Genomic DNA, 23,991 nt, shown 5'->3' with positions numbered 1-23,991 from the left:
CAAAGCTCTGGAAGTTCATCCTCAGAAGGGTGCAAACGCCCAGCTTTATGGGCTCACTGGAACCACTGCAGGCATTTTTGTATTGTCAAGTGTTTGAACATACAGTGGTACCTCGGGTTAAGTACTTAATTCGTTCTGGAGGTCCGTTCTTAACCTGAAACTGTTCTTAACCTGAGGTACCACTTTAGCTAATGGGGCCTCCTGCTGCCGCCGTGCCGCTGGAGCACAATTTCTGTTCTCATCCTGAAGCAAAGTTCTTAACTTGAGGTAATATTTCTGGGTTAGCGGAGTCTATAACCAGAAGCGTATGTAACCTGAAGCGTATGTAACTCGAGGTACCACTGTATATTACTGCTGATTTTTTGGGGCCTATTTCTTGTTCTCTTATGTTAATTAGATCACATTCTAGATCTGTTCTAAATATTTATTTAGACAGCTTTCTAATTTTATGCACCACTCTAAACATTGTCAAAATGAATTGCCAAGACTGGAGCTGAAAGGTGAAAGGATATTGAACCTGATCGTCTCCAGCACCCTTCTACTTCTGAGAAAAGTTCCACACATCAGTAAAGTTGAGCCTGAAAATAGTCACCACTTCTTTATTAAGAAAGCTATACATAGACATTTTAAAAATAAAAAGCTTTCTAGATGTCCCCGTTTAGGTATTTCAGATACTTTGACCTGCCTTAAGCCACAGGTGCCTAGAGCTCAGAGGGAAACAGGGAATTCAAAGGCAAATGGGACTTCCAGCTCTATCCTGCTGAACCTTGTAAGGAGGCGTCCAAGAGCCTCAGTACTTTGGTGATGTGGCTTATCTCAAAGTGGGTTGTACCTTTTCAGTGGCCAGGCATAGGAAGCCAGCAGAAGGGCAGGCAAGTATATTCTTGTTCAAAAAATATCACTTACATCTCATTGCAAGCAGTGCAAACACAAGAGCATTAACATTAGGAAGGGGGGGACCTCAAAATTTTTCAACTTCAACACAAAAATCCTAAACTGGCATATCTGCATGCCAATATCTAGCATGACCTCACTGTGCCTAATGTGAGGGTAGCATCTTATGCCACATATGTGACATTGGTGGTGGCAGGAGGCAGTGGGCTGCCCCTTGGTGGCATACCATGAAGGTACGTTTTTCACTGCACCTGTTCCCCTGAGCTCACCCAGCAGGAGGACTCGCGGTTCAGCAGACCGGCGCTCTGAGCACTGAGCATCTGCACCAAGAGGTCCGTGGCGAGCGTGTGGGAGGGTTCCTCAAACCCGATTGTCAGGAGCTGCTGGTAATCCCCCATGGGTTGGCGGCACAAGACCCTGTGGGAAGAAAAGGCAAAGGGGGTGACGGCATTCCTGGCATCCGTGCTATTTTTAACGTCATTTGAAATTAGTTTGAACTCATCACTGCTTTTATTGTTTTGGGCTCCTATATACCACAGTTGTGATTCAGTGGTACATAAATGGTTGACTTAAAAACCTAAACATCCAGTTCAGCCCCCTGATTTTAATGAGCAGTCACTACAGCATGGCTACATAGGGTTGCCACTTTTGTTCTGACAAAATACAGGGTTGTGGGAGGGGGCGTTATTATTATTATTTCCATCTGGTGCTGAAGTGACTTCAAAGCAATCCATTACAATCTATTGCAGCCTAACAGGATGGCCTCTCTGGAATTTGTTACACACAAAAAGACAAATTTGTAAATCTGTCTGTTTTTGGCTACCCAGAGCTTAAATACATGACCTTTCAAACACCCTTTAAAGCACATGCACTTGGAGAGGATCCCTAACGAGAGAGAGAGGGAGAGAGAGAGAGAGAGAGAGAGAGAGAAGACTTGAAATACAGGACAAAACTGTATCTAAGCATTTTACATTGAAATACGGGACAACCGTGTATTATATAGGACAGGTGGCAATCCTACCGGCTACAGAAATACACAGGAAGGCATGTATAAAGACACAGGTGAAGCCAATGTGGTCTCCTTCAGATACTTCGGACTACAACTCCCATCATCGCTGACCATTGGCTATGCTGGCTGGGCTGAAGGGACTTATAGTCCAAAACATCTGAAGGGCACCTGGAATACCTTCACTCTGCATTTCAGCACACAGCTATGACTAAGCTACATTCCACATTTTCCACTTTCAGAATGTGCCCCTTACGAGTACATCTTTTCCCAGAAGCAAGAGGAAATTCAGTGTTTGAAGGTGGTTTGTGGTGTTGTTTTTATTTTCATGCTTGTTTCTTTGCATTCATTCTTACAGAAAGCACAAACCAGCATTCAGGCATCAGTCTTCAGTCATAATATTGAATCAAGTGCCAGGCGTCAGCTGCACTTGTATTTACCATAGTAGAAAATGTGTGGGAAGTTTCAACCCACTCATCAGATAAGAGAGAAGCTGCTTGCCATGCGCACATTTCAAGCTATATCCCACAATGCAGAAATGCCTTAAAATTACAACTGTGTTGGAATCTGGAACTGTTGTTATCCCTGGTTTAAAGTTCTTCCTGAATAACTTCCTGTTACATGTCTGGGAGGGTGCCAAAGATAGTGCAGACAGGAGCAAGTGTATTTTTCATAGTGTATGTGTCTGCTTCACTTTCAAAGCTTAAAATAGGGAAATGATGTTAGATGCTACAGCTGGGCATCTTTTCCAACAGTGTTTAAAAGAATCAAAGAATGAAGCCCATGATTTCTGAAAGAAAGGCACGTCCTGAAGTTAACTCGTGTTGCTTTAATAGATTAAATAGATTTTAATAGATTAATAGATTTAATAGATTAAATAGCTATTAGCTTTAATAGATTAAAGTGGTGTGCAGAAAGAAATAGTCTGGCAAGACTGCTGGTTGAAGGTAAGTGTAGGTTTTAAATGTGGCCAAGATAGCATGGGATAGTGTTAATCTATTGGCTCCGATTCATACTTGAAGAAGCAGGAAGTAAAACCTGAAAGGAAGCAATCTGCTTTACCAACAAGTACTAAAAAGAGAAGAACAGGTTGTCTTTCTGTCTGTTGCCCCCACTGGGTTCAGGTAGGTTATTGAAAGCTTTGGTGCACCCCCTGTCTTACTTGTTAGGAGATCTTGAGTATGCAATATTGCTTTGTAAACATAAAGCGCATTGGGAGACCACACAAGACTCAAGTCAGCCCACAGCTGTTCTAGACAGCACTTCCCTGCTGCATGCTTACCAGGAGAGCACATCGGAGCTGTGGTCACTGTCAGGATCCAAAGGCACCCAGCGCCCAATGGACCAGAGCTTCTGCATCTTCGCTGTTGTCTCATCTCCTGTATCCCTGAAGCACAGGAAGTAGCTACAACAGAAGGACAAGGTTGCAGTTAGGCAGGGAAGAATGGGGATGGCCAGTCAAGCAAGCCTCAGGAAAAGTGGCAGTGGAATAAAACCACACCAAGACCTGCATCAAGTAGCCTTGAAGTGATGGAGCAAAGGAATAAGGTGGGGAGAGAGGGGGGGGTCAGTGCCAGATATGGCTCTCCATTCAGGTCCCCTCCACCTACACCCCATATCTCCAGGGTGTCCTGCAACTCACTATTCTGTCCGGGGTGTTTGATTCCGGCAAGCAGAACCTTCCAAGATATCGAGGTTCCAGCGCATCTTCTTATAGAGGTTGCGGGGAATATGGGCAGCTGTGTAGGGTGCTGGGATGCAATATCGGAAGATGGAAACTTGTCGCAACTCATTTAGCCAGAACTTTCCACAGAAGAAGCATGAGACACTGGTAGTGATTGACAGACAGACAGACAGGTAAGAGCAGCTGTGCATGAGATTGGATATAGAGCACATAACTTACAAAACACATGCAAAAAGCTAATGATTACATTTTCCAGTTAAACCAGTTTCCCAGATGATTTGCAAATATAAAGCTAGATTGCTATAACTGAATGTTGGGTTTGAAATATATTTGCTGGAAACTGAAACCCAAAGCTAAACAATTGGGGAGAAATGTGGGAGGACAATGTAAAAAACTAATAATATTAAATATATTTTGAAAGAGACTTCATTTTTAAATCTGCTACTTTCTATCTTGGGGGGGGGGGGAAGAATCTAACTGGAAAACCTTATTGGTACAAAGACTCTCCTCCTGCCTTTGGACTGAATCTTGTGTGCTTCATGATATGCAGAGAGCTGATTTATTTCAATGTTGTGCATTCTATTATTTAAAAATTAATATTATTGTTTGGCATTTATAGACTGCAGGTTGGATCCAACGTAGACCTAAGTGAAAGCCACTTAGCAGTATAGTTGTTCCACTGGTGAAATGTTTACAGCAGTAGAGTATTGCTGTGTAACTGAATGCATAAGCAGGTTGCTGGCAACTTCGTTCTACAATAGATTGCACAATCTGTTGTGCAATGACTTTCCGCTAACGCAACTGCATTGGATTCCCCTGGTGCATAATATGAAAACTTACCCATTCCCTAATGCAAGAACCTTTGTGCTAGCAGACAGGGAACACCAAATACAGCCCTGTCCAATTAAGCATGTGCCTCTCGGCAGCTCACAAGATGAAATCAACAACAACCATCAAGCAGCACTAGCTCAAAAATTAACAAAAGCATCATGGAACTAAAAGCCAGCAAGGGGAGAAACAAATCGGTTGTAAGAGCTAAACTCTAGTGACTAGCAGGCACCAATTCCAGAGCAACCTGTTCCTGCTAGCATTCTGGGGCCACTTGTGCTACACTTGGGCACATGCAAGTCTTGGAGACTGTCTCCTACCTGAATGGGTCAGTGTCTTCTAAAGAGACAAAGCTGAAAGAAGCATACATCAGCACCAGTTGCTCAAGCTGGCAGGCCAACTGCTGGGAAATCTCCAGGAGCTGTGGGGGGAAGTGCAGAATTGCAAATTCAGGATGCACAATCTTAGCTGATTGGGAGTTTGGGCATAACACATCCACTTGCTCAAAAGTTTAGACTTTTTGAAGTAAGGAAAGTGACAGGCAAAATGCTCTGGAGCATGTGGGATTTGACACAACATCATCTAACCTCCTTGCAACCAAATTGGGATGGGTGCTCAATAAACAGGTTGTCTGGAAGTGCCCCAAAGGCTTGAAAGGGCAAGTTCTTGAGCAGTGGGAAGTGAGAGATGAGACCTCTGTCCTTCTGGTTGCATACCCGGACATGCCCCTAAGGGTGAAATGTTTTGTGCCAGCCAAGCTCTTCATACCTGGATTTGTTTATTTAATTATTATAAAGGTATACAGTGGTACCTCGGGTTACATACGCTTCAGGTTACATACGCTTCAGGTTACAGACTCCGCTAACCCAGAAATAGTACCTCGGGTTAAGAACTTTGCTTCAGGATGAGAACAGAAATTGTGCTGTGGCAGCAGTGGGAAGCCCCATTAGCTAAAGTGGTGCTTCAGGTTAAGAACAGTTTCAGGTTAAGAACGGACCTCCGGAACGAATTAAGTACTTAACCCAAGGTACCACTATATATCTATCTTTCTAATGTGTATATATTATTCAAGGCAGTGTATAGTAATTATAATCACAGCAGAAAAATACAATAATAATTATGAATGTAAAAATAAAATACAGTAACAGAGGCAGGCATGGCTGATCAAAGTCAGTCTTCAGTAAAAGGCACTTCGACCTTCAGCCTGCCCAAAGGAAAACAGAAGGCTGCCAGAGAGGAGGAGGAGGTCTTCTAGATTTCATGAGGCAAGCTGTTCCACAGGTGCGGCTACTGAGAAAGCCCTATCCCTTGTCCCAAGAGCCATCCTTACACAATGGATGGGTATCTGCCAGAAGCACAGAGGGTGGGAAACACAACTAAGTCCAGCAGAATTTCACCCTTGGTCAGCTATGAGTTTGTAAAGGAAAGTGGGTGAGAGTTCATCCCTTTAGTCTGCCTCAGATCTTTGACCAACCAAGTTGCTGACCTTTAATAATAATTAAAAATAAAAATAAAAATTATTGTTTTTACCCTGCCCATTTGACTGGGTTGCCCCAAACACTCTCGGCAGCTTTCAAAGGGATATACAAAAACACAGCAAAACAACAAACAAACAAACAAACAAACAAACAGAATATCACACATTAAAAGCCCTTATATTGAAGTGTATTCCTCCAGATTGTATTGGGGGTCTGAGCCATTCCTGCTCTTTGTGGATGTAGGAATCAAATCTCACATGCTAAGGTCATATTACCTTTTCCCATTTTACATATATTGTGTTTAGCAAAGAACCTGCTAGATTCCTTCCTTTCTAAAAGCCCAGCATAGAAATCAGAGTTATAGTTATACCAAAACTATGGCTGGCATTCTGTTAACAAGTCCAATCAGCCCAAGGATTTATGTTGCACAGCTGGGTTTCCTTCCCCCTCTCGTTCCCCTGCATGCAGCCTGTGCCCTCTCCAAATCTGCTCTGCAGGGTTGGTGAAACACGAGAAGAGAGAGAATGTCCCATGGCACAAGGAGAAATCTTTCTTCAAGGAACTACTTAGTGCTACATTGAATTCCATCCCAACGCTCTTCCGATTTCACTGATTGCCCACTTCATCCTGAAATAACTTGTTTCCATAGATTTCTTCTTCCCAAACTACACACACTTGTAATGGAAAAACAATCTATTTGAACAGTTGCTTCAATGAGTAATATGAGATTTATTATTATTTTAAGCAGAAAAGAAAAGACTCTACGACTGTGAAGAAGAAAGGGAAGGGATGGGCTGGATGCGGACTAGAAAATTCAGGTGCAGTTTTGGAATGCCATACAATAAAGTTTGATTGCGAAGGGGAGGAGGGAGCCCTGATTCAAAAGAGACTTTTAGTGTTAATTTCAATTCTTTTTCCAGAGCCAAAGATTGTAGCCTTTTGATTCCAAGCACTTCTTCCATAGAGCCTCCTCCCCCCACTTTTTTTTGGCCTTTTCAGATCACTTCTGCAAAGGTGCAAACAGAATGTCATGTAAGCTTTTTGAACCAGTTTAGATGAAGCAACTGCGCCTCCCAACTCTATGGAGATTTCCCTCCTTGGCCCAGACTCACGCGCCTCCTCACTGGTTCCTGTGGGGGTCTTAAATAAGGAGTGCAGCTTCGCGCTGTGGATTCCAGGTAGTGGAAGTAAGGCTGGCACATCTGCAGGAACGTGGGCATGGCTTTGGCAAATTGCTCCTTCTGCATTCTGTCTCTGCTGGAAATAGGAGGCCCACAATATGGTCATCACACTGGGAGGAAATGCAGTGACTCTCTTTGCTCTCCACTCCAAGCCCCTCTTCTTGCTGGGCACATGCTAGACCCACACTGCATATTCTGCTACTGGGGAAGTGCATCATGGCAACAACCCAGGGCTGTCTTGAGGATTCTGGCACCGTCCAGCTGCAAAACTAGACCAGACAGCCCCTTGGCTTGCTATCTCTCTGGCAATAATGTAGTATGGAAACTTTCCTCCCAAGCAGCCCATCAACTATAGAGTAGCCCAATAAGCCCTGTGAGTTTTCCAGGTCACTCCAGGTACAGTGGTACCTTGGGTTACAGACGCTTCAGGTTACATACGCTTCAGGTTACAGACTCCGCTAACCCAGAAATAGTACCTCGGGTTAAGAACTTTGCTTCAGGATGAGAACAGAAATTGTGCAGTGGCGGTGCAGTGGGAGGCCCCATTAGCTAAAGTGGTACCTCAGGTTAAGAACAGTTTCAGGTTAAGAATGGACCTCCAGAACGAATTAAGTACTTAACCCGAGGTACCACTGTATTTTCCCTGATCAATTTGGCCTAATTGGGGGGGGGTCCCAAGAAGAGGGCAAGCCCCTGGAGGAGGAAAACTGGGTGTGTCAGTTACACACACACACCCACCACTGTGGGAGATTAAGAGTTCTCCATTACATTTGCCACTTAGCAATAATCCAAAGGGTACATTGGTACTCACTCTAAATCAAGTCCCACTAAAGCGGAGATTCAGCAACCAGAAAATTTGAGGGGATCTCAAATTTTGGGTTTTGTAGTTAATGGAGCTACCTTAGACATCACTAGGACTAGCCCAGCCAGCCAGCCAGCCAGTCAGCCTCCCTCCTTCAAGTCCCTGCTCCTCCCTAATCTGCAGTGGCTTCATAATTACAGTCGCCTCAAAGTGCCTCCCCACCAAACATGTGGCCTGCCCAGATTGCCCAAAGACTGCCCACCTCCTCCCCAGCTTTGACTCAGCCCCCTGCCACCTGTACAGCAGGTACGTCTGGAAGTCCTCTGCTTTCTTCAGCAAATACTTGAGCTTTTCCGTAATGGGAGCCAGGAGTTTCTCCAAAGTTACATTCATTTCTCCAGGCGACTCTGGCTGGGGTGGGGCGCTGCTCAGCCAGTGGGTCTCTGCTGTGGGCGTGGAGATCAGGCAGAGCCCAGGGCTGTGAGGACTGAGGCTCAGGGTGCCTTCAGGGCTGGAAGAGGGAACATCCAGTGAGCCATCAGAGAGACAACTGTAGCCTTGCTTGCTGGCCATCTTCAGTGACCAGCTTCAGGGAAACTGCCAAGAGAAAGGAAGAAAGTTAAGCGTCAGGACAGCTTACCCATTCCCAAAAGGGCTTTAGGTTTCTGGACCGGTCCTTTGCCCAAGCCCCCCCCCCCCGTTAGAGCCAGTGAGGTGTAGGGGACAGAGTCCTGTGTTCAAACCCTGCTCTCCTCATGAAGTTCACTGGGTGACATGTGGCTATTTGTCTTATCTCAGTATGTAGAACCTGTGCATACTGTTCTGAACATCCAGTAGTGTTACAAATGGGTTAGACGTTTGACATTTTTATTACGTGTTTCTTACAAAAGATATGCGGGCAGACCTGCAACATGGCTTTAAATTGGGATCCTTTATATTTTATTTGTTAGAGATTTCTTACAATAAGGGCCAAGGACTGCTTACAACAATAAAGCACACTATTATTAAAACAAATAAAACAGTTAAGAGCATAAAACAATAAACGTGCAAAAACAAATAAAAACAGTTCCATATATTTTTTAAAAAGCCAACAATTAAAAACAGTTCAGTTTATAAAAAATTGAAAGGAGCTCCAGTACAGATGCAGACTGAGATAAAGATCAGACAAATTCAGGAAGGATCAGGCTGCCCATGGCTCTGAGCTTTGGTGGTTCCAGCACCAAAGGCAGAACACTTCCAAATACTAGTTCCTGGGGAACCAGGCTGCTCAGGTGATGCTTGTGAGCTTTCCATAGACATTTAGTGGACCACTGTGGGAAAGAGGGTGCAGATAGATAGGCCTTCAGTATGATCGAGCAGGGCTCCCCTTATGCTCTTAAAATTGCTTTACAAATGGCAACTGCAACAAAATGTTTCAGTGTATCTCTCCCCCCCCCTTCACCAGGAGTCCTTGTTTAGTCAGAATAAAACAAGGAGCTTTGTAGGCCTCTGATGGGGGTGACCTTCAGGAGTGGAAGTATACCCATTTCTGTTCCCACAGCCCAACTTCTAACACTTTACCTGTGTTGCTATATGACCCTAGAGGCCTGAAAGGCTCACACCTGGGCATTTTTTAGCTGAGGTTATAAGATTGGGGCTTGGTCATGAGAGGGTTAATAGACTGCTACAGAAACTGTTGGGAACTTTCTGATTGTTGGTGGACAAGCGGTGGAGCCCTTCATTTGTTAGGGAAATTACAGGTAAATGGCACACAATGAGGAGGTGCTAGCCGGGGAGATAGGCAAGAGTCATTTTGGCCAAAGGCATCCTTTTCTGTCTCCTCTAATCTAATCTGTGTCTGGGAAAGAGAACAAAGGAGGTGGACTGAGGTTAGACTGGGGTCAGGGGAGACACACAGGGAGAAGGCTGAGCTGAGGTTTTTGGGCTGCTTAAGCATCTCTGGGGATCTGACATGGGTACCTTGCCATTTGCTTTGTTGGCATCTTTGTGCGGTCTGCCTTTACCTATCAGTTTGTGAATAAACTCAAGTATTAGTCTCCACAGCAGAACCTACCTTTAAATGACAATTCTGGAACTTGGGAGGGAAGCTCTAGAATGAAAGTGCTCAACTGAAACTAATTAAAAAGTTGAATTTTATTCATTTGGGTCTGAATTGAGACAATGGTTTCCTGTCCCAGGGCAAGCGCTCATTTACTCAGATGATTCTGTCGTCACTGCTGCTATGATAGGCCATTTACATTATGCCTGAATTGTCACAGAGTGTACTTGTTACATTCTATTCTGCTGCCATTTAATGCCTGCCTTTACACATACACCCCTTTGAATTAGAAATAGTGAGCCAGGCCAAAATGGTGAGTGGGACAAAAGTTGATAGGGTATAGGGCCTCACACAGAGACTGCCATTTCTCCCTGCTGGCAGGCAGCAAAATAAAGCAATCAGAGCAGCAAACAGGTAGGAACTGCTTCCTATCATTGTATTTTCATACTAGTAAATGGTTAACCGGCTGAATTTCTGCCTTTCATACAGCTGTTAAAGGAACAATAATTAATAGATAAAGTTGTCAATGGCTGCCATCTATGATGGCTGTGCTCTGCCTTCATAATCCACCTCAGTACTTGATTACTGCAGTGCACTCAGTGTGGAGCTACCCTGGGACCTGGTCCAGAAGCTGCAGCTCTGGCTAGACTGTTGGTGGGGACAGACTACTACCACCAGCACATAATTCCAGTGCTGAAAAGCTTGTACTGGCTGCCTATACATTAATGGGCCAAGTATTAACTGACAAGGCCCCTAACAACTTGGGTTCAGGATATCCTTACTTAGGGGCAGACATCGGTAATCTTTGTAACATGGCACCCTGTGTGAGGCCAAATTTGGCCCCTCCAAATGGATCTTCTCAATTTTGTTTCCCCTTGGTTCGGGGGAACGACCTGTATTGTCCTAAATCTGGCACTGCCTTATTTCTTATATTCTGGAGATATCACTGTGATCTTTCGGGGGGGGTGTGTGTGTGTCTCCATTAGTAGTCCCCCATGGTTCAGAGGAACGGTTCGTCTCCAGCAGAAGCCATGTGAGGGTCCAATTCTGTGGAACTCACTCCTGACTGAAAATCAGACAATTTCCTTCCTTGTTAAACCTGCTTTCTGCTTCAGCAGGCATTTTAAGTTGTTTGTGCTATCTATGGTTTTCAGACTGATAGATTGTTTTAGTGCTTGTGGTGGGGGAAAGCAGGCTAGAAATATTGGAAATAAACAAAATATGCAAATCCCCCAATTTTAATGCCTACCCCCCTCTACAATACTCACTCCAAGGTGTCAGAAGCCTGAAGAGGCCAATGCCCTCCCTCCCTTTGAGATGGGTGTTTTTTTAACTGACTTCCTAACATTCTATGTTCAACTGCTCTCAACCATAGAGTTAAATCAATAGGCCTGCATAGGCTTCTGGTTTCTTTGCAGCCTCCTGCCCTCCCACCTGCCCGCTCCATCTCTGTAGGATTATGGAGCAGTAGATATCTTTGTGTCGGTTGGGAACCTGTTGAAGAAAATGGAGACATACCTGCCGCAGATACTGAGAGTAGTCTACACACTGCTAAGGTTATAACTGTGATGGCCCCACACTTGGCCAACTTGGACTTTTCTAGAAAGCTATCAGGGTTCACCTGGATGGGGTCCATCCCAGCCAATAGCCTTTTTGCCACCTCTGGTGGCAACATGTTCCACCCAGGCAGGGCTTCCTCCTCCTCATTTCAGAATCCAGAACAGGTGACACAATCATAGTGATGAGAAAGGCTAGACGTATGGCTGCATGTGGACCACTCTTCAAGAATGCAAGTGCACAGCTAAGAAACCCGTTTTCTCCTTTGAGTGTCAACATATTGTCCCTGCCGTGGCTGAACAGCACATATTATTGTATGGAAGGCGGCTGGGTAATCCTGAATCCTTCAGTCACACCTTTACATGCTCTGCACCCTACTGTTCCTGCACTAAAACAGAATAGCTTCACCCAGCACCACCTAATAACTGAATTATAAAAAAGGAAGTTCTCTCTGAACAATATGACAAATACCTTCATGGTCTGTTTGTATTCACTGCAGCTTCCCAAAGGTTCACAGCCGGGACTTGAGAGTTATCAGCTTCACCATAACTATAAAGCACTAATGGCCTAAGTAAACATTGCATAAAAATGTATGCAATAAAACTGTGGTGCATGGAGTTTTTAAAAGCAAGAAGTTGCTTTAGGGGGAGGCAGCTTAGAGCACCAGGGGAAGGAAGTGCTGAATTCCTTTTCCCCTCCCAGTCTTTCTCTGCTGCAATCAGCCACTACTGCCCCAATCAGCTGTAGCTCCTCCTAGAATCCAGGTGTGCTTGCAAGGATAAATACATGTTTGGAACTCCATGATGGGAGCCCCTCATTTGGAATCAAGAAGTGGCAACATTTCCTCCACCTGCTGAAAATCCTCTCTGAAGTTGCTTTCCCCTTTAAAAATCAGAACAGAGAGGCTTCGTTACTCCCACATCTTGGTGTGTGGCACCAAGATTGGCTCTAAGTAACGAGAGCTCAATTCCTCTGGCCACAGATTGAAATTTACAGCAAAGGGCCAACTCTATTGTCTCAATGATCTATCAACTTCATGTTTAGGTAACAGGTCTAAATAAGATCAACAGCAACTACCCTGGGATACATTTAGATCCAGCAGGAAGGCAGAAGTGGGAAAAGGCAGACATGGAGCTAAACTCATGACCAGGGCCATGCACCCCAGCAGGCATTGTTCATGTGCTTATGCTCTGCAGATGTGATGCATGCTGGTTGGCACCCTTGTAGTGTTTGTTTGCATAGGTAACATGCAGCCATCAGACAGCGTGGTGAGGGAGCTGCATTGAGAAACTGGAGGCTGGAGCTGTGTGTGCCCTGTATCTGTCTCAGCTAGACTGCTACCTCCAGGAGTGATGGAGAATTCTGCTTTTATCAGGTGTTGGCAGTTTAGTTCACTTGGTTTCTGGACATGGGGGGTGGACACATTTTCCTTTACTTTCAAAAGCAAAATGCTTTGGAGAAGTAGTGAGGATGTCAGAGGATTCAGACTGGAAAAAGGGGGGGCCGAATTGCTAATTGATGTTTGCTTATTTACCCAACTGGAAGTAAACAAGATTTGCATTCACTGTTGTTATAGTTATAAGCCTGCATATATAATTGATGATTCCTTCCCCGTTTTCATTCCATTTCCTTTGCCCTGAAGTGAATGGTGTGGAGTAACATAACTGAATATATAAAATTCTGCCACAGTGGTCAAGGAGCCAAACAACATAGTTTTTGTCAGAAGACGAACTACAACAAAACCCAAACCAGCACTGCATGCAGCCTACACAGGTTGGAACTGAAATCAATGTCTTCTTACATCCCGAGAACAAATTTTGTTCCAGTACCTCACTGAATTCGCAAGGGGAAGTGTAGCAGGGGAAAGTTGCATGGGTTCCACCCTGCTTATATCTTGAGCAAAATAGGAGCCAAGCATTCATTTCCCAACATCATCTTCCATAGAAGAGGAAGGCAGTGGAGGTTTAATTTGGGATCTAAGCCTCTGGTTATCTCCTTTCTTTCTTTGTATCATATACTAGCTGCTAAGGGCTGAGCTGAGCTATCACAATGACAGCGTGCACACACTGTCCCTTTAAAGCACATCCAAAACACATTAGTTAATGATAATTAAGAGTAACAAGAAATGCAGAATAAGTGATAAAGAATGAAAAATCATCAGAGGTGTTGATGGAAGTCTAAAATATTGTATAAGACAAGAAGTTATGTTATATGATTGCTGGAAATGATATGTTAAAAAATAATAATAAATGTATAAAAAACAACAATGAAGAGTTACAATTCCTAGCAACCCTTAACAATCTAGTGTTCAGAATTCTTTGAGGGAAAGAAGTTGTTTCGGATGTGCTTTAAAGGGATAGCATTTACAGGTTTTAGGAGCATGGGTCTAACTTACATCTCCCAGAATGCTTCCATGAACTTTTAAATTTGCATTTGAGCCCCTGCTATGCAATGTGATAATTTGTAATGCAAAGGAAAATGTGTGTGGATGGGAAGCAGTTATAATCTGAATAAGCATCCTGTGTATTTTTTCATTCACATTGCAAAGTGCAGCATAGTGTGATCCCAGGGATATTCAACTCGAAAGTAAGCCTTGTTGTATTCAGTGGGATGTACTCCTGGGATATGAGGGGACGCGGGTGGTGCTGTGGGTAAAACCTCAGTGCCTAGGATTTGCCTAGGATTTGCCGATCCCGTCTTTCGGTCCCAGCTCCTGCCAACCTAGCAGTTCGAAAGCACCCCTAAGTGCAAGTAGATAAATAGGTACCGCTTTATAGCGGGAAGGTAAACAGTGTTTCCGTGTGCTGTGCTGGTGCTGGCTCGCCAGAGCAGCTTCGTCACGCTGGCCACGTGACCCGGAAGTGTCTCCGGACAGTGCTAGCCCCCGGCCTCTTAAGTGAGATGGGCGCACAACCCTAGAGTCGGACACGACTGGCCCATACGGGCAGGGGTACCTTTACCTTACTCCTGGGATATAGCTCCTCCCACCCCTGATCATTGACTGAGTTAGCTGGAGCTGATGGGAGCTGGATTTCAGCGACACAAGGGAGTGACACATTTTCCATCCTTGTCTTTAACCTCCAAGTAATGAGTTTCCTTATGTGCTTTTGGTCTTTTCACACTCCGCTTTGGGATGTGGTGAACCAACATTTTCCAGTAAACCTATGAATACTGAAGCTTCTTTCCTTTTGGATGGCTGGGGTGAGGAGTGGGGTGGACGTCATGCTGCCCAATTGCAGAGAATTGAGCAGCTGTCCTTGCTCTAATGCCAATTTCTATGGCTTCAATGCTAATACTATTCAGGATGACTCATCTGAATGCAGAAGGAAGGTTGGTCTAGAACTAGTACTTCCTTACACTCGCTTGACGATGGGGGAACTCAACCTTCCTGGGATGTTGCCTCCAGAGCAGACGCAGGATTCCTATAAGTTAGCACATGGGTAGGCAAACTAAGGCCTGGGGGCCAGATGCAGCCCAATCGCCTTCTAAATCCGGCCCATGGATGGTCCGGGAATTAGCGTGTTTTTACATGAGTAGAATTTGTCGTTTTATTTAAAATGCATCTCTGGGTTATTTGTGGGGCACAGGAATTCATTCATTTCCCCCCTCAAAATATAGTCTGGCCCCCCACAAGGTCTGAGGAACAGTGAACCGGCCCCCTGCTGAAAAAGTTTGCTGACCCCTGAGTTAGCACTTGAAAGCAAATTGTCCTATGGGGTATGACGAGAGAGAAGCAAAATGTGATGGGGAATATCCGTAAAGGCACACAAAAAACTCCCCAAGCAACTGTTCTCGTGTGGAAATATATTGTGTATGACTGTGTTTGTATGTTTCCATACTTTTTAGCTGCTTGACCACTTTTTCTTTGTACTTCAAAATACTTGCAACTTTCTACTACATGTGCTGTTCCATATCTGTAAAGCCATGAGACTGCCATTGCCTCTGTGTCAGCAGTACCTGCTACAGTTGATTACCAGTAAAGAGCCCTTTTTGAGGGCGGGGGGAGGGGAGGACTAGGCATCATCCTGCTCCAGGATAAGGAGAAAAGGATCTGAAGGGTGGCACTGGCCATGGGTGGAGTTGTCAGAAAGCCCTTCATAACCATTCATTCCCCCTCCACATGAGGAGGCACTCTGGGGTTATCTGAAGAACCCCCAGTAAATAACAGGTTTCATGTTTTTTCATTCCCCTTACCAAAGCTCCAAGCTTTGTTCACGCCATGCGACGCTTGTTGAATTGCTCCAATCTTTACTCACATCTATACGCCCAACAAGTGCTTGCCTTTTCTCAATAAGCAGCCACAGTAGTAGTAGTGCAGTCTAGTTCTTCACTGCTTCAGCATTTTTTCCTCCCATCCAGCTTTAGTAAGAGTGTTGCCAGGTGGTGTTTACTGTGGAACTGATGCTGCTCATGCATTCAAGGGTTGAGTTTTTCTTTCTTTCCTTGCAACATCCACATGTCGTCAATGGCATCAAAATGCCAGCCTGCATTTTTATCCCTCACTTAATCAAGGTTTAAAAATTCCGTAGAAAATCTGATGCTAAAAATAACCTGTTAATGGTGGCCTGCGTGTGATATATGAATGACTCACTTTGCAGAATTAAACGCCTGTCTAGAAGCACCATCATCCCTTAAAGCATGCAGAGGCAGATCTGACTTTTTCACCTTTGCTGGATTCTGAAGAGGATAAAAGAAAAAGGAAAGAACAACCTCTTGCAATGGGCTCCATGTCAAAAGGTGGCTAGATCTCCACCTACCTCACACTAACAATGGACATAAAAAGTCAGTCATGTGGTCCCCAGAGCATAAATATAAAGGACAAGGTGGTCTAGCCATGCTACCGTCCCCTAAACCTTTTCACATTATGGATACTGGTTACTGAAGCTTTCATCTTCCAGCCTACTGGAAGTGTCCTGCAGAGTTTTAAGTAGGCAGGAAGATGAAAGCTTCACACACATAACTTGGCTTCACTTCAGTGGTGGGAAAGCAGGTAGCAGGGCTGCTGAAAAACAGGACTGTGGTCCAACATCCTTAATAGTTGCACAGAGGAAGAAATGCTAACAGGGATGTAGCACACCTGCTGAAATTCCCTCTATACAGCTCTTACAGGTGCAAAGTATTGCCCTCTCTTATAAGCCGCCATATCAGTAGCGACTATGTCATATTGACACAACCAGTTCAAGCCATTTATGACTCACTCCAAATGGTGGCCCAGCATGGATTAGCTGGTGAATTAAGCCATTGATAAATTCTGTGTTTTCCCTTTAGTAAGTCATATGCAAAAAGGAAGAGAGGACGCAAAGAAATTTCTTGACCCCCATTGCTGATAACTGCCAAAAAATGATGTGTGCCGTGCAACAGAGGTATCACAGCAGGAGGGCTTAATAATTTACAGACCTGCAACATGGACAAAGTCTTTAAAGATTAGGCATCAACCTCTTCATTGATTCAAATGAGTTTAATCTAACAGTGAATTTCCATCATCCTACAGCTCAAGCTGTATATAGAATACAGCACATTAGGAAGGAGACCAGAGTGAGCAGGTATGAAATTGGTCCGAAAACATTTTTTCAAAGTGGCAACTTCAGTATCACGCAGATGTACAACGGTGGACAGGGAAGGAGGTGCTTTAGCCAAGGCACATGGGAAGAAGGGGCTTTCTAACCACCTGTGACAGGAAATGGCTACGTGTGCTATTTTGCTTGATTGCTTTAGCTAATTCCCTACACTTTACAGAGAAATGTTCTGTACCAGCAAGAGGTTGCAGATGAAGCTGTCCACCTTGGGAGGAATGATATACAAGAGGAATGATGTCCACAGAGATGGCAATCCATGTTATCTTAGTGACACTTTGGAAAAAATAGCTTCAGCCATTAGAATAAGGTAGCATTGTCTAGTAGGGAAAAAGCAGACTCGTTTGATTTAGTTCTGTTAACTCCAATAGTAAAAGGACAGTTTACATGAAAGGAAATACAGGCCAATAGCATAAAGCAATTGTACACTAGCCTATCACCATAAAGTCACCTGCTACAAGACTCTAAGTCATCCCGGCTACCCCTTTGCATTATAAACCAGGTACACGGATCAAGCACATTTGTAGCCAGAGACGGGAAGGTGAACACAATCAACTTCAGCAAGATTCCCTTTCATTCAACTCTACTCCCAACATCCTGATAGCATGCTAGTGACTGTTCTGGTATCTGATTATGCTATTTGCGAGAATAATAGGGTGCCAAATGTCCAGTGAGGAATCAAAGGCTGCTGGGAGCATATCTTGCATGGTAGGATGACTGAAGATGGAAACAATCATGGGATGCAATCTTTTAATTTCTCCTCTATAGTGGAGTAAGCCAAACAAAGTGGACACAGAGTTGAGCCCAGCAGGGGGCAAGAGGGTTTAAAATCAGAAGGAAGTTGACCCTGAGGAATCAGCATTGAAGAACTGCACCCATTCTTTCAACTTCCCCACCATCACCCCCCAAAATGTCCCCACTAACGAGCAACAGAACGTGGAACATTCTGCCCCTGCTGCACTCTCGGTCTCCCTCCACGGTAAACTAAGACAGGGCTATGTGTGTGGAGCCTTTGCTCAAGATCAAGATTCTGCACCAAGGTAACCTGAATTCTGTGAGCTGTATAGATCATACAAAGTACACAGATTTGTATGTATTTACTTGCTTTGAACAGGCAAAGAGAGCTATGCAGAAAACCGAAGCCTGGGTTACTAGAAATCTTTCACTTCTCCTTTGGCTTCTGAGATTTCTGTAAGACATTACGGACATGCTTTCAAGAGCATAACTGTGACATTAAGAATTAGAAACTTGATTTTAGGAAAATGAAAGCTGAGGTTTTAGTGTGCTGGAGTCTGTGTCCAGAATCAAATCTGAAGCTTGCTAACACAGCCCCAAAATCCAGACTGCCCCAATGTTTCACTGCTTTACTGCAGAACACGCTATTTGTGCTTCCTGCAACACTCCCCCCCTTTCCAGCCTATAGTTTTAAGACTCGGGAATCATGGTGCTCCATATCCAAATATTGCACACTATCTATCAGAGCCTCCTCCACTCACCCCCCGCCACATTAGCTACCCCTCTTCTGCCAAAATTTACCCACAAAGTCAGTGTTAAAGTTAAGAACGGAACCCAAGAGACCTTGGATCCAATTCATGGAAGGGCTGGAAACAGAACTGAGTCCTGCCTTTTGCCCGAAGGAGAGCTCTGCTCACTTGCAAGGCTTTTGGTCAGATAGCCTCCAATATGTTAAGGACTAAGTCTACACTTTAAAACTCAGGCTTTATATAAGCAGAGAAGTGAAAGATCCAGACAGCATTTTGTGGCCACAGTGCGATTCTGGTCAGGCAACAGAGGTAGTTACAGTAAGGTAGGAGACTCAGTAGGCAAGACAGAGTTTCAAGTCCACAGCATGATGGTGTCTCCTAGCACAAAATCCATACAGCTACTAAAGTTTGGACGTAGCCCTGTGAAAGATATAAGAGGCAATGCAAGCAAAGAGGCACAGAGGAAGTTAACAGTGTATCTGGGAACAGAAGCTACTACTCTCTTTCCAGAGTACAGGCTGAAACACAGAAGCCTTAAAAGCAAGCCCTCCCAAATCTAGGACAGAACAAAAAGCCCTGACTTTAAAGCAGGTTGCACTGCAATTCAAGACAAGTAGGCTCAAATTTGTCGATTGTGTTAAAAGGAAAGGAGATCAACCAGCATGAATCCAATATACATATAAGGGCCAAAAAAGAATGAAGAAGAAAACAAACTCCAAGCTGCTTCAAGAAGCCACATATGCTTCAGTTCAGGAGAGAATAAGGGGCAGAGCAATTTCCTCCCCATACAAAACGCTATACAAAACCCTGGCCCTAGTTCTCCTGCGGCAGCAACTTTTACAAAACCCTTTGGTACCCCTTTAAGAGGCAAAGCTGGAATTCTCTCCCTCCAATCCCTGTGGGACGGGACCTTCAGTTCTTTCTTCAAATAGCCCCCAACTCCTGTGTTTTGGTCTCAAAACAGAATTGCATGAGCCTGGTAAAAGCTGAAGTTGAAATAGGGGAAGGCTGCAAATAAGAGGAACATCCCCTGAAAGTAAGTAGGAGGCTGCAAGTATGTTCAGGAAACTGCCCTGTTCTGAAGGCTTAAGGAGGCCCTGAGCCCTTGTGCTGATACACTAGAAGAGGAGATGTCTGCTATAACCTCCTGGCCAAAAAGACAGAAATAAATTTGCCTTTTTAAGAATGCATACTCAAAGAGTAACTAATCTGTGTTCAGTGATCTCAATAATCCTTTGATACATGAAACTGCTGAGAGTACTGTAGTAAAAAAGGTGTGTTTCCTCATTCTTTTCACATAGGTTTATGGGCAGAGTGAAACTTCTAAATCTGTCTTCCACAACCTGATGGCTTCCATGTTTTTTCCGACAACAACTCCCAACAGGCCAAGCCAACCTGTATTAGAGGAGGCCAATGTGAGTTGTGAGCCAGAACACCGGGAGAGCACCAGGTTGGGGAAGGGTTGCTAATCAACATTAGAAACCCAAGTAGAGAACCAGGTAATAGTAGCTATGCTAAACTGATCACACATAAAAAGGGTATCATAGTGGTTGTGTGATATGAGCCACAGAGCATTTATCTTGGATGCAGCTCACAGCACCAGGCAAGAGTTTGCCAGTATTTTTTTAAATATGTAATATCTATCTATATATAATGAATCCCAGGAACATTCGTAGGAAACGAACAAATAGTACTCAGGACAGATTTCTCCAAACAGCCTTGCAGAAAGGAGCAACGTAACTCTGCAGCATTTATGCCTGGGATATTTCCATCAAGGACCACTAATGGGGAGATGTTGCCTCCATCAAACTTCTTGTACTTGTAAGAAAATTTGCTTGGGGCCCAGGCAGAGCCACACTCACACCAGCAAGGGCTGTTCTCAAACTCTTCCCTAGTGGTGCACATTGCCCCTTTCTCAACAAATCTCTGAATTGCCAAAGCTCAAGCCCAGGCAGAACCCCTTACTCACCCTTCTGTGGGCTAATTTCTCCCTTACAGAGCAGGGCAAGGAGGATGTTGTCAGCACTGAAAAGGGGAGGGTTTTTTTGTTTTTTGTTTTAGAAAGCTACCCTCCAAAATAAAAAGCAAAACAGGAGAGGAATATGGGGATGGAGTTCCCAAGCCATCACCTATTCCTACGTGAGATGCACTCCCTTAGCATGGCAGCTAGCAGATGTCACTGCAAAAGCTGGGACACGCGATGGAAACAACAAAATATTAAGATGGTATGGTGATTTCCAAGTGGTAGATTTGAATTAATAAATGTTGCTGAAATTCATTATTACCTGGGCTCAGTGAACTATTCTTTCTAGCTTGCAATACTTGGCTGTATTATGAATCAAGTGTTGTTTCCTCCTGAGAAGTTCCTCTCCAGCTTTGTATGTTAAACAGGACTCTTGAGTGTGCATGGCCAGCAATCAGCAGAAGAAGTGCCAGAAGTCAGCTGCTGTTTAGTAGGCACAGAAGTTCTTTAATGTTAACTGCTACTTCATGATGAAACAAGCTCTCGTTGATTGCTGTAATCTATGTGACCAAGCCCACCCAACCAAGCAGCCTTTCGTTTGGCAAGTGTCACCTCTACCTGGATCAATCAATAATCCTGACTGTTTCTTGCAAGCACGTTGGAAGGCTCTCCCCCCCACCCTTCGTATCTTGACCTAAAACCCTCCCTTGGCCTCAGGTGAGTTTGTTCAGGGGATGTGTGTGTGCTTGAATTTCTGCCATGGCTGGCACTGGGGCAGGTGAAACCATTCTACGATTCCCAGCAAGGGCAATATAACAATGCACCTACGTGTTGCGCTGTCAGCACACATGTGCCAATGTTACGAACTGGAGAGAATCTGGGGGGCCAAAGCAGGCAAGCTTTCTCCCAAAAGCTTACACATTCAGAGCCGGTTCCATTATAGAGCCAAGGGGAATTTGTCCATCACTGAAGTTTGAACCACCAAACCTTTACAGTACATTTTTAGAGAAAAGATGCAAGACAGTGGTGCAAAATAGGACAAAGAAGGTTTCCCCTTCTGGGTTAGGAGTTCAAATCATTGGGTTTCAACAAAAACACCAGAAGGGCAAGCCATATCTTTGGAAGATTTTTTTTTTTTTAAAGGAAGGAAGGGAAAAAATCTCAGGCATTTGTTAGGTCGGGGAAAGGCCTTTGGGCTCCTGTGGCTCCAACACCTATGGATTTCTATTCGTGGGAAAGCCTATTTGCTCATTTTTGCAGGCAGTTTGGGAATCAGTGGATAAGCACATGCTATCGCAGAGACTCCGCTGCCCAAGTCTCGGGGCCAACAGTGTCTGTTCTATTGGACTTGGCCGTCTTACTTTCTATCTCTTTCTCTGCCCCTCCCCTAGAGCTAGCCAGTGTCCGAGTGTCTGCATGAATGATACTGTGTCCTGAAGGGTGCAGAAGTACTTCTGGGGCTTTCGCGGTCTAGGCTCAGAGCTGGCATATGTCGGTGAACATTAACTCTACACCCATGAAGTTGGCAGTGCTGCTGGGCTGTCCCAGCTCCACTCGCGGAGCTAACAGCAGGGCTAGCAAGCGTCTCGAGTCACTGGTGGAGCAGAGCCCTGCCCATACAGGGCTGGCAGTGGTGGTGTTTTTCTTCTTCTTTGGGGGTGGGAATCTCCTTGCCCCCCCAACTCCTAGAGCTAGCAGGCATTGGAAACATAGTCAAAGTCCTTGAAGGCATCCTGCTCCTTTTGGGTGAGGGGCCGTGATTCACGGGGCGGCGTCAGCATAGCCGCTTCAGCTGTGAACTCCTCGTCAAAGTTGCTGATGTCTTCACGGCCCTTGACTACTGGCACAAATGGTGGCTTGATCTTGCGGGCCAGCAGGGCTTCCCAGTCGATGCTCTGTGGAGATAAGAGAGGAGAGAGAGAGAAAACCATCAGGGACTTTTGATAAATATCCCATGGAGGGCTGTGAGAGAAGCTGTATGGTACTGGAATGATACAGCGGACAATGCAATAGGAGCAGCAATATAGACCAGCACACATTTAAAGCAGTACCATACTGCTTTGGTTATTCCCAAATAATCGTGGGAGCTATAGTTTGTTAAAGGTTCTGAGAGCTGTTAGGTGAGCCCTGTTCCCCTCAGAGAGCTATCAGAGTTCACTGGGAAGAGAGACTGATTGTTGGACTATTCTGGAAACTGTAGATCTTTTGAGGGTCTCCTAGCAACTCTAAGGACCCTTAAGAGACTCCACTTCCCTGAGGAGCCATGACTGTTTAAAGAGGTACAAAACCCAGTCATCAACATATATAAATCTTTGTTGCTAGCAAACCAATTTGATATACAGGGATTGAGGGAGGAATGAATATAGAATGAGAGATCTCAGTTTCAACCACACAGTGAAAAACTGTTTTAAGTGCTATAACAAGGGTGTCTCTGGACCTTAAATTGAGGCCCATACAACAAAAAAATATTATTTAGAATATACTGGACCCCATTATGTTTGTTAAAAAAGGGCTATCTAAGGTATCTAACTGTTGGAGATGTAATAGGGATAATGCTTCTCTAAAACATATTGTTTTCAAGTGTCCTATATTGAAATATTTTTGGCAGAAGGTAACTGAAACCATCAACAGAATTGTACAGAACAGCCTTACGTTTACAGAGCAAAATATTATTTTGAATTATATGATCAGCACATGGAACCTTAAAAAAGGACAATATGAATGGACTCCGTGTGCCCTTCCCATGGAAAAAAAAGACTGATACTAATGAACTGGAAAAATAAAAATGTGGCTCCCTTCTACGATTGGATTGAAGACTTATACTGTAATAGGTTAAGATCTGGTGAAGTACAATAACAACTTTGTAAAGAAAAAAAAGTGGTATGATACTGCTTTAAATGTACAGTGTGGATGTGGCCTGGGGCACTCTTTCCAAATGGTGCATGCTCCATGCTGCTCCATTGCACACCACTAGGGAATGCTGTTGTGCATGCAGAGAAAGGAGCAGCTTCTTCCCTGGTACAGGTTTGAGACAGCAAAACCACTAGCTAACAATGCTGGGGTTTTTCTTTTACACAGCATGTGTTTTGAGTGTTTCACATAATGGGATAATGTATCCGTAATCCTTTACAGCTCTAACATGACAAGAGCCAGACTTGAGTCTTGGGGACAAAGACAAGGTCACCACAAACGCATGAGAAAGAGAGATGGCTCTGCAGCACCTTTTGCAGACAAACATGTTTATCACAGCTTTTGAGGACCCGAGTGATCTTCATCAGATGCATGGAGACGAGACTCTGGGTCCATGAAAACTCCACAATAAATTTGCTCGAGCCTTTCAGAAAAGGTCCCACAAGTCTTGCTCTTTTTCTGGTTTTTTTTCTGTGACAGATTAACATGGTTGCTCCTCTGGAAGAAGTGGGGTAATCACAAAAGCACCATCCCGGCTGTAATATTAGGCTGCCGCATAGTCCCAAAGAAGGCCGGGCCCACAGTGGGTGCAT

At 44.4% G+C, this 23,991-nt stretch overlaps 2 protein-coding genes and 1 long non-coding RNA gene across 9 annotated transcripts in view; 1 reads left to right on the top strand and 2 right to left on the bottom strand.

Annotated features, from left to right (window-relative positions):
• Positions 1–572: 572 nt before the first annotated feature.
• On the bottom strand, positions 573–12,972 carry LOC309364123 (UPF0575 protein C19orf67 homolog). Of its 5 annotated transcripts, XR_014165743.1 has the most exons (8): positions 11,180–11,415; positions 8,169–8,470; positions 7,003–7,147; positions 4,733–4,833; positions 3,543–3,728; positions 3,183–3,305; positions 798–1,311; positions 573–743 (listed from the first exon to the last, which is right to left on the bottom strand). XR_014165743.1 is itself a non-coding variant. In XM_081900875.1 (7 exons), exons 2-7 carry the CDS (start codon positions 8,444–8,446, stop codon positions 1,137–1,139), a joined length of 1,008 nt encoding a protein of 335 aa, XP_081757001.1. In that variant the 5' UTR covers positions 8,447–8,470; positions 11,430–12,972; the 3' UTR covers positions 573–1,136. The 5 variants fall into 5 exon arrangements, 4 of the variants coding, with proteins under 4 accessions (XP_081757001.1, XP_081757002.1, XP_081756999.1 ...); XM_081900875.1 differs by lacking the exon at positions 11,180–11,415 and adding an exon at positions 11,430–12,972 and having other exon boundaries at positions 573–1,311; XM_081900876.1 differs by having other exon boundaries at positions 573–1,311; positions 7,003–7,144; positions 11,180–11,419.
• Positions 9,931–23,835, top strand: LOC309364127. Its single transcript, XR_014165746.1, has 2 exons — positions 9,931–10,325; positions 23,621–23,835. It is a non-coding gene; the product is annotated as an uncharacterized lncRNA (long non-coding RNA).
• The window catches only part of PKN1 (protein kinase N1), a 60,233-nt gene continuing 53,153 nt past the window's right edge, over positions 16,912–23,991 (bottom strand). For all 3 annotated transcript variants that reach the window (XM_081900867.1, XM_081900866.1, XM_081900865.1), the window contains exon 22: positions 16,912–22,383. In XM_081900867.1, coding sequence (XP_081756993.1) covers positions 22,180–22,383 — 204 coding nt within the window. In that variant the 3' untranslated portion in view covers positions 16,912–22,179. The remainder of the gene's footprint in view (positions 22,384–23,991) is intronic.

Source organism: Podarcis melisellensis (genome assembly GCF_964234715.1).
Source record: "Podarcis melisellensis genome assembly, chromosome: 2".
In the NCBI taxonomy this organism is placed as follows: Eukaryota; Metazoa; Chordata; class Lepidosauria; order Squamata; family Lacertidae; genus Podarcis; species Podarcis melisellensis.
The sequence above is the reverse complement of the archived record's forward strand: the minus strand, read 5'-3'. Positions and strand labels throughout refer to the sequence as shown.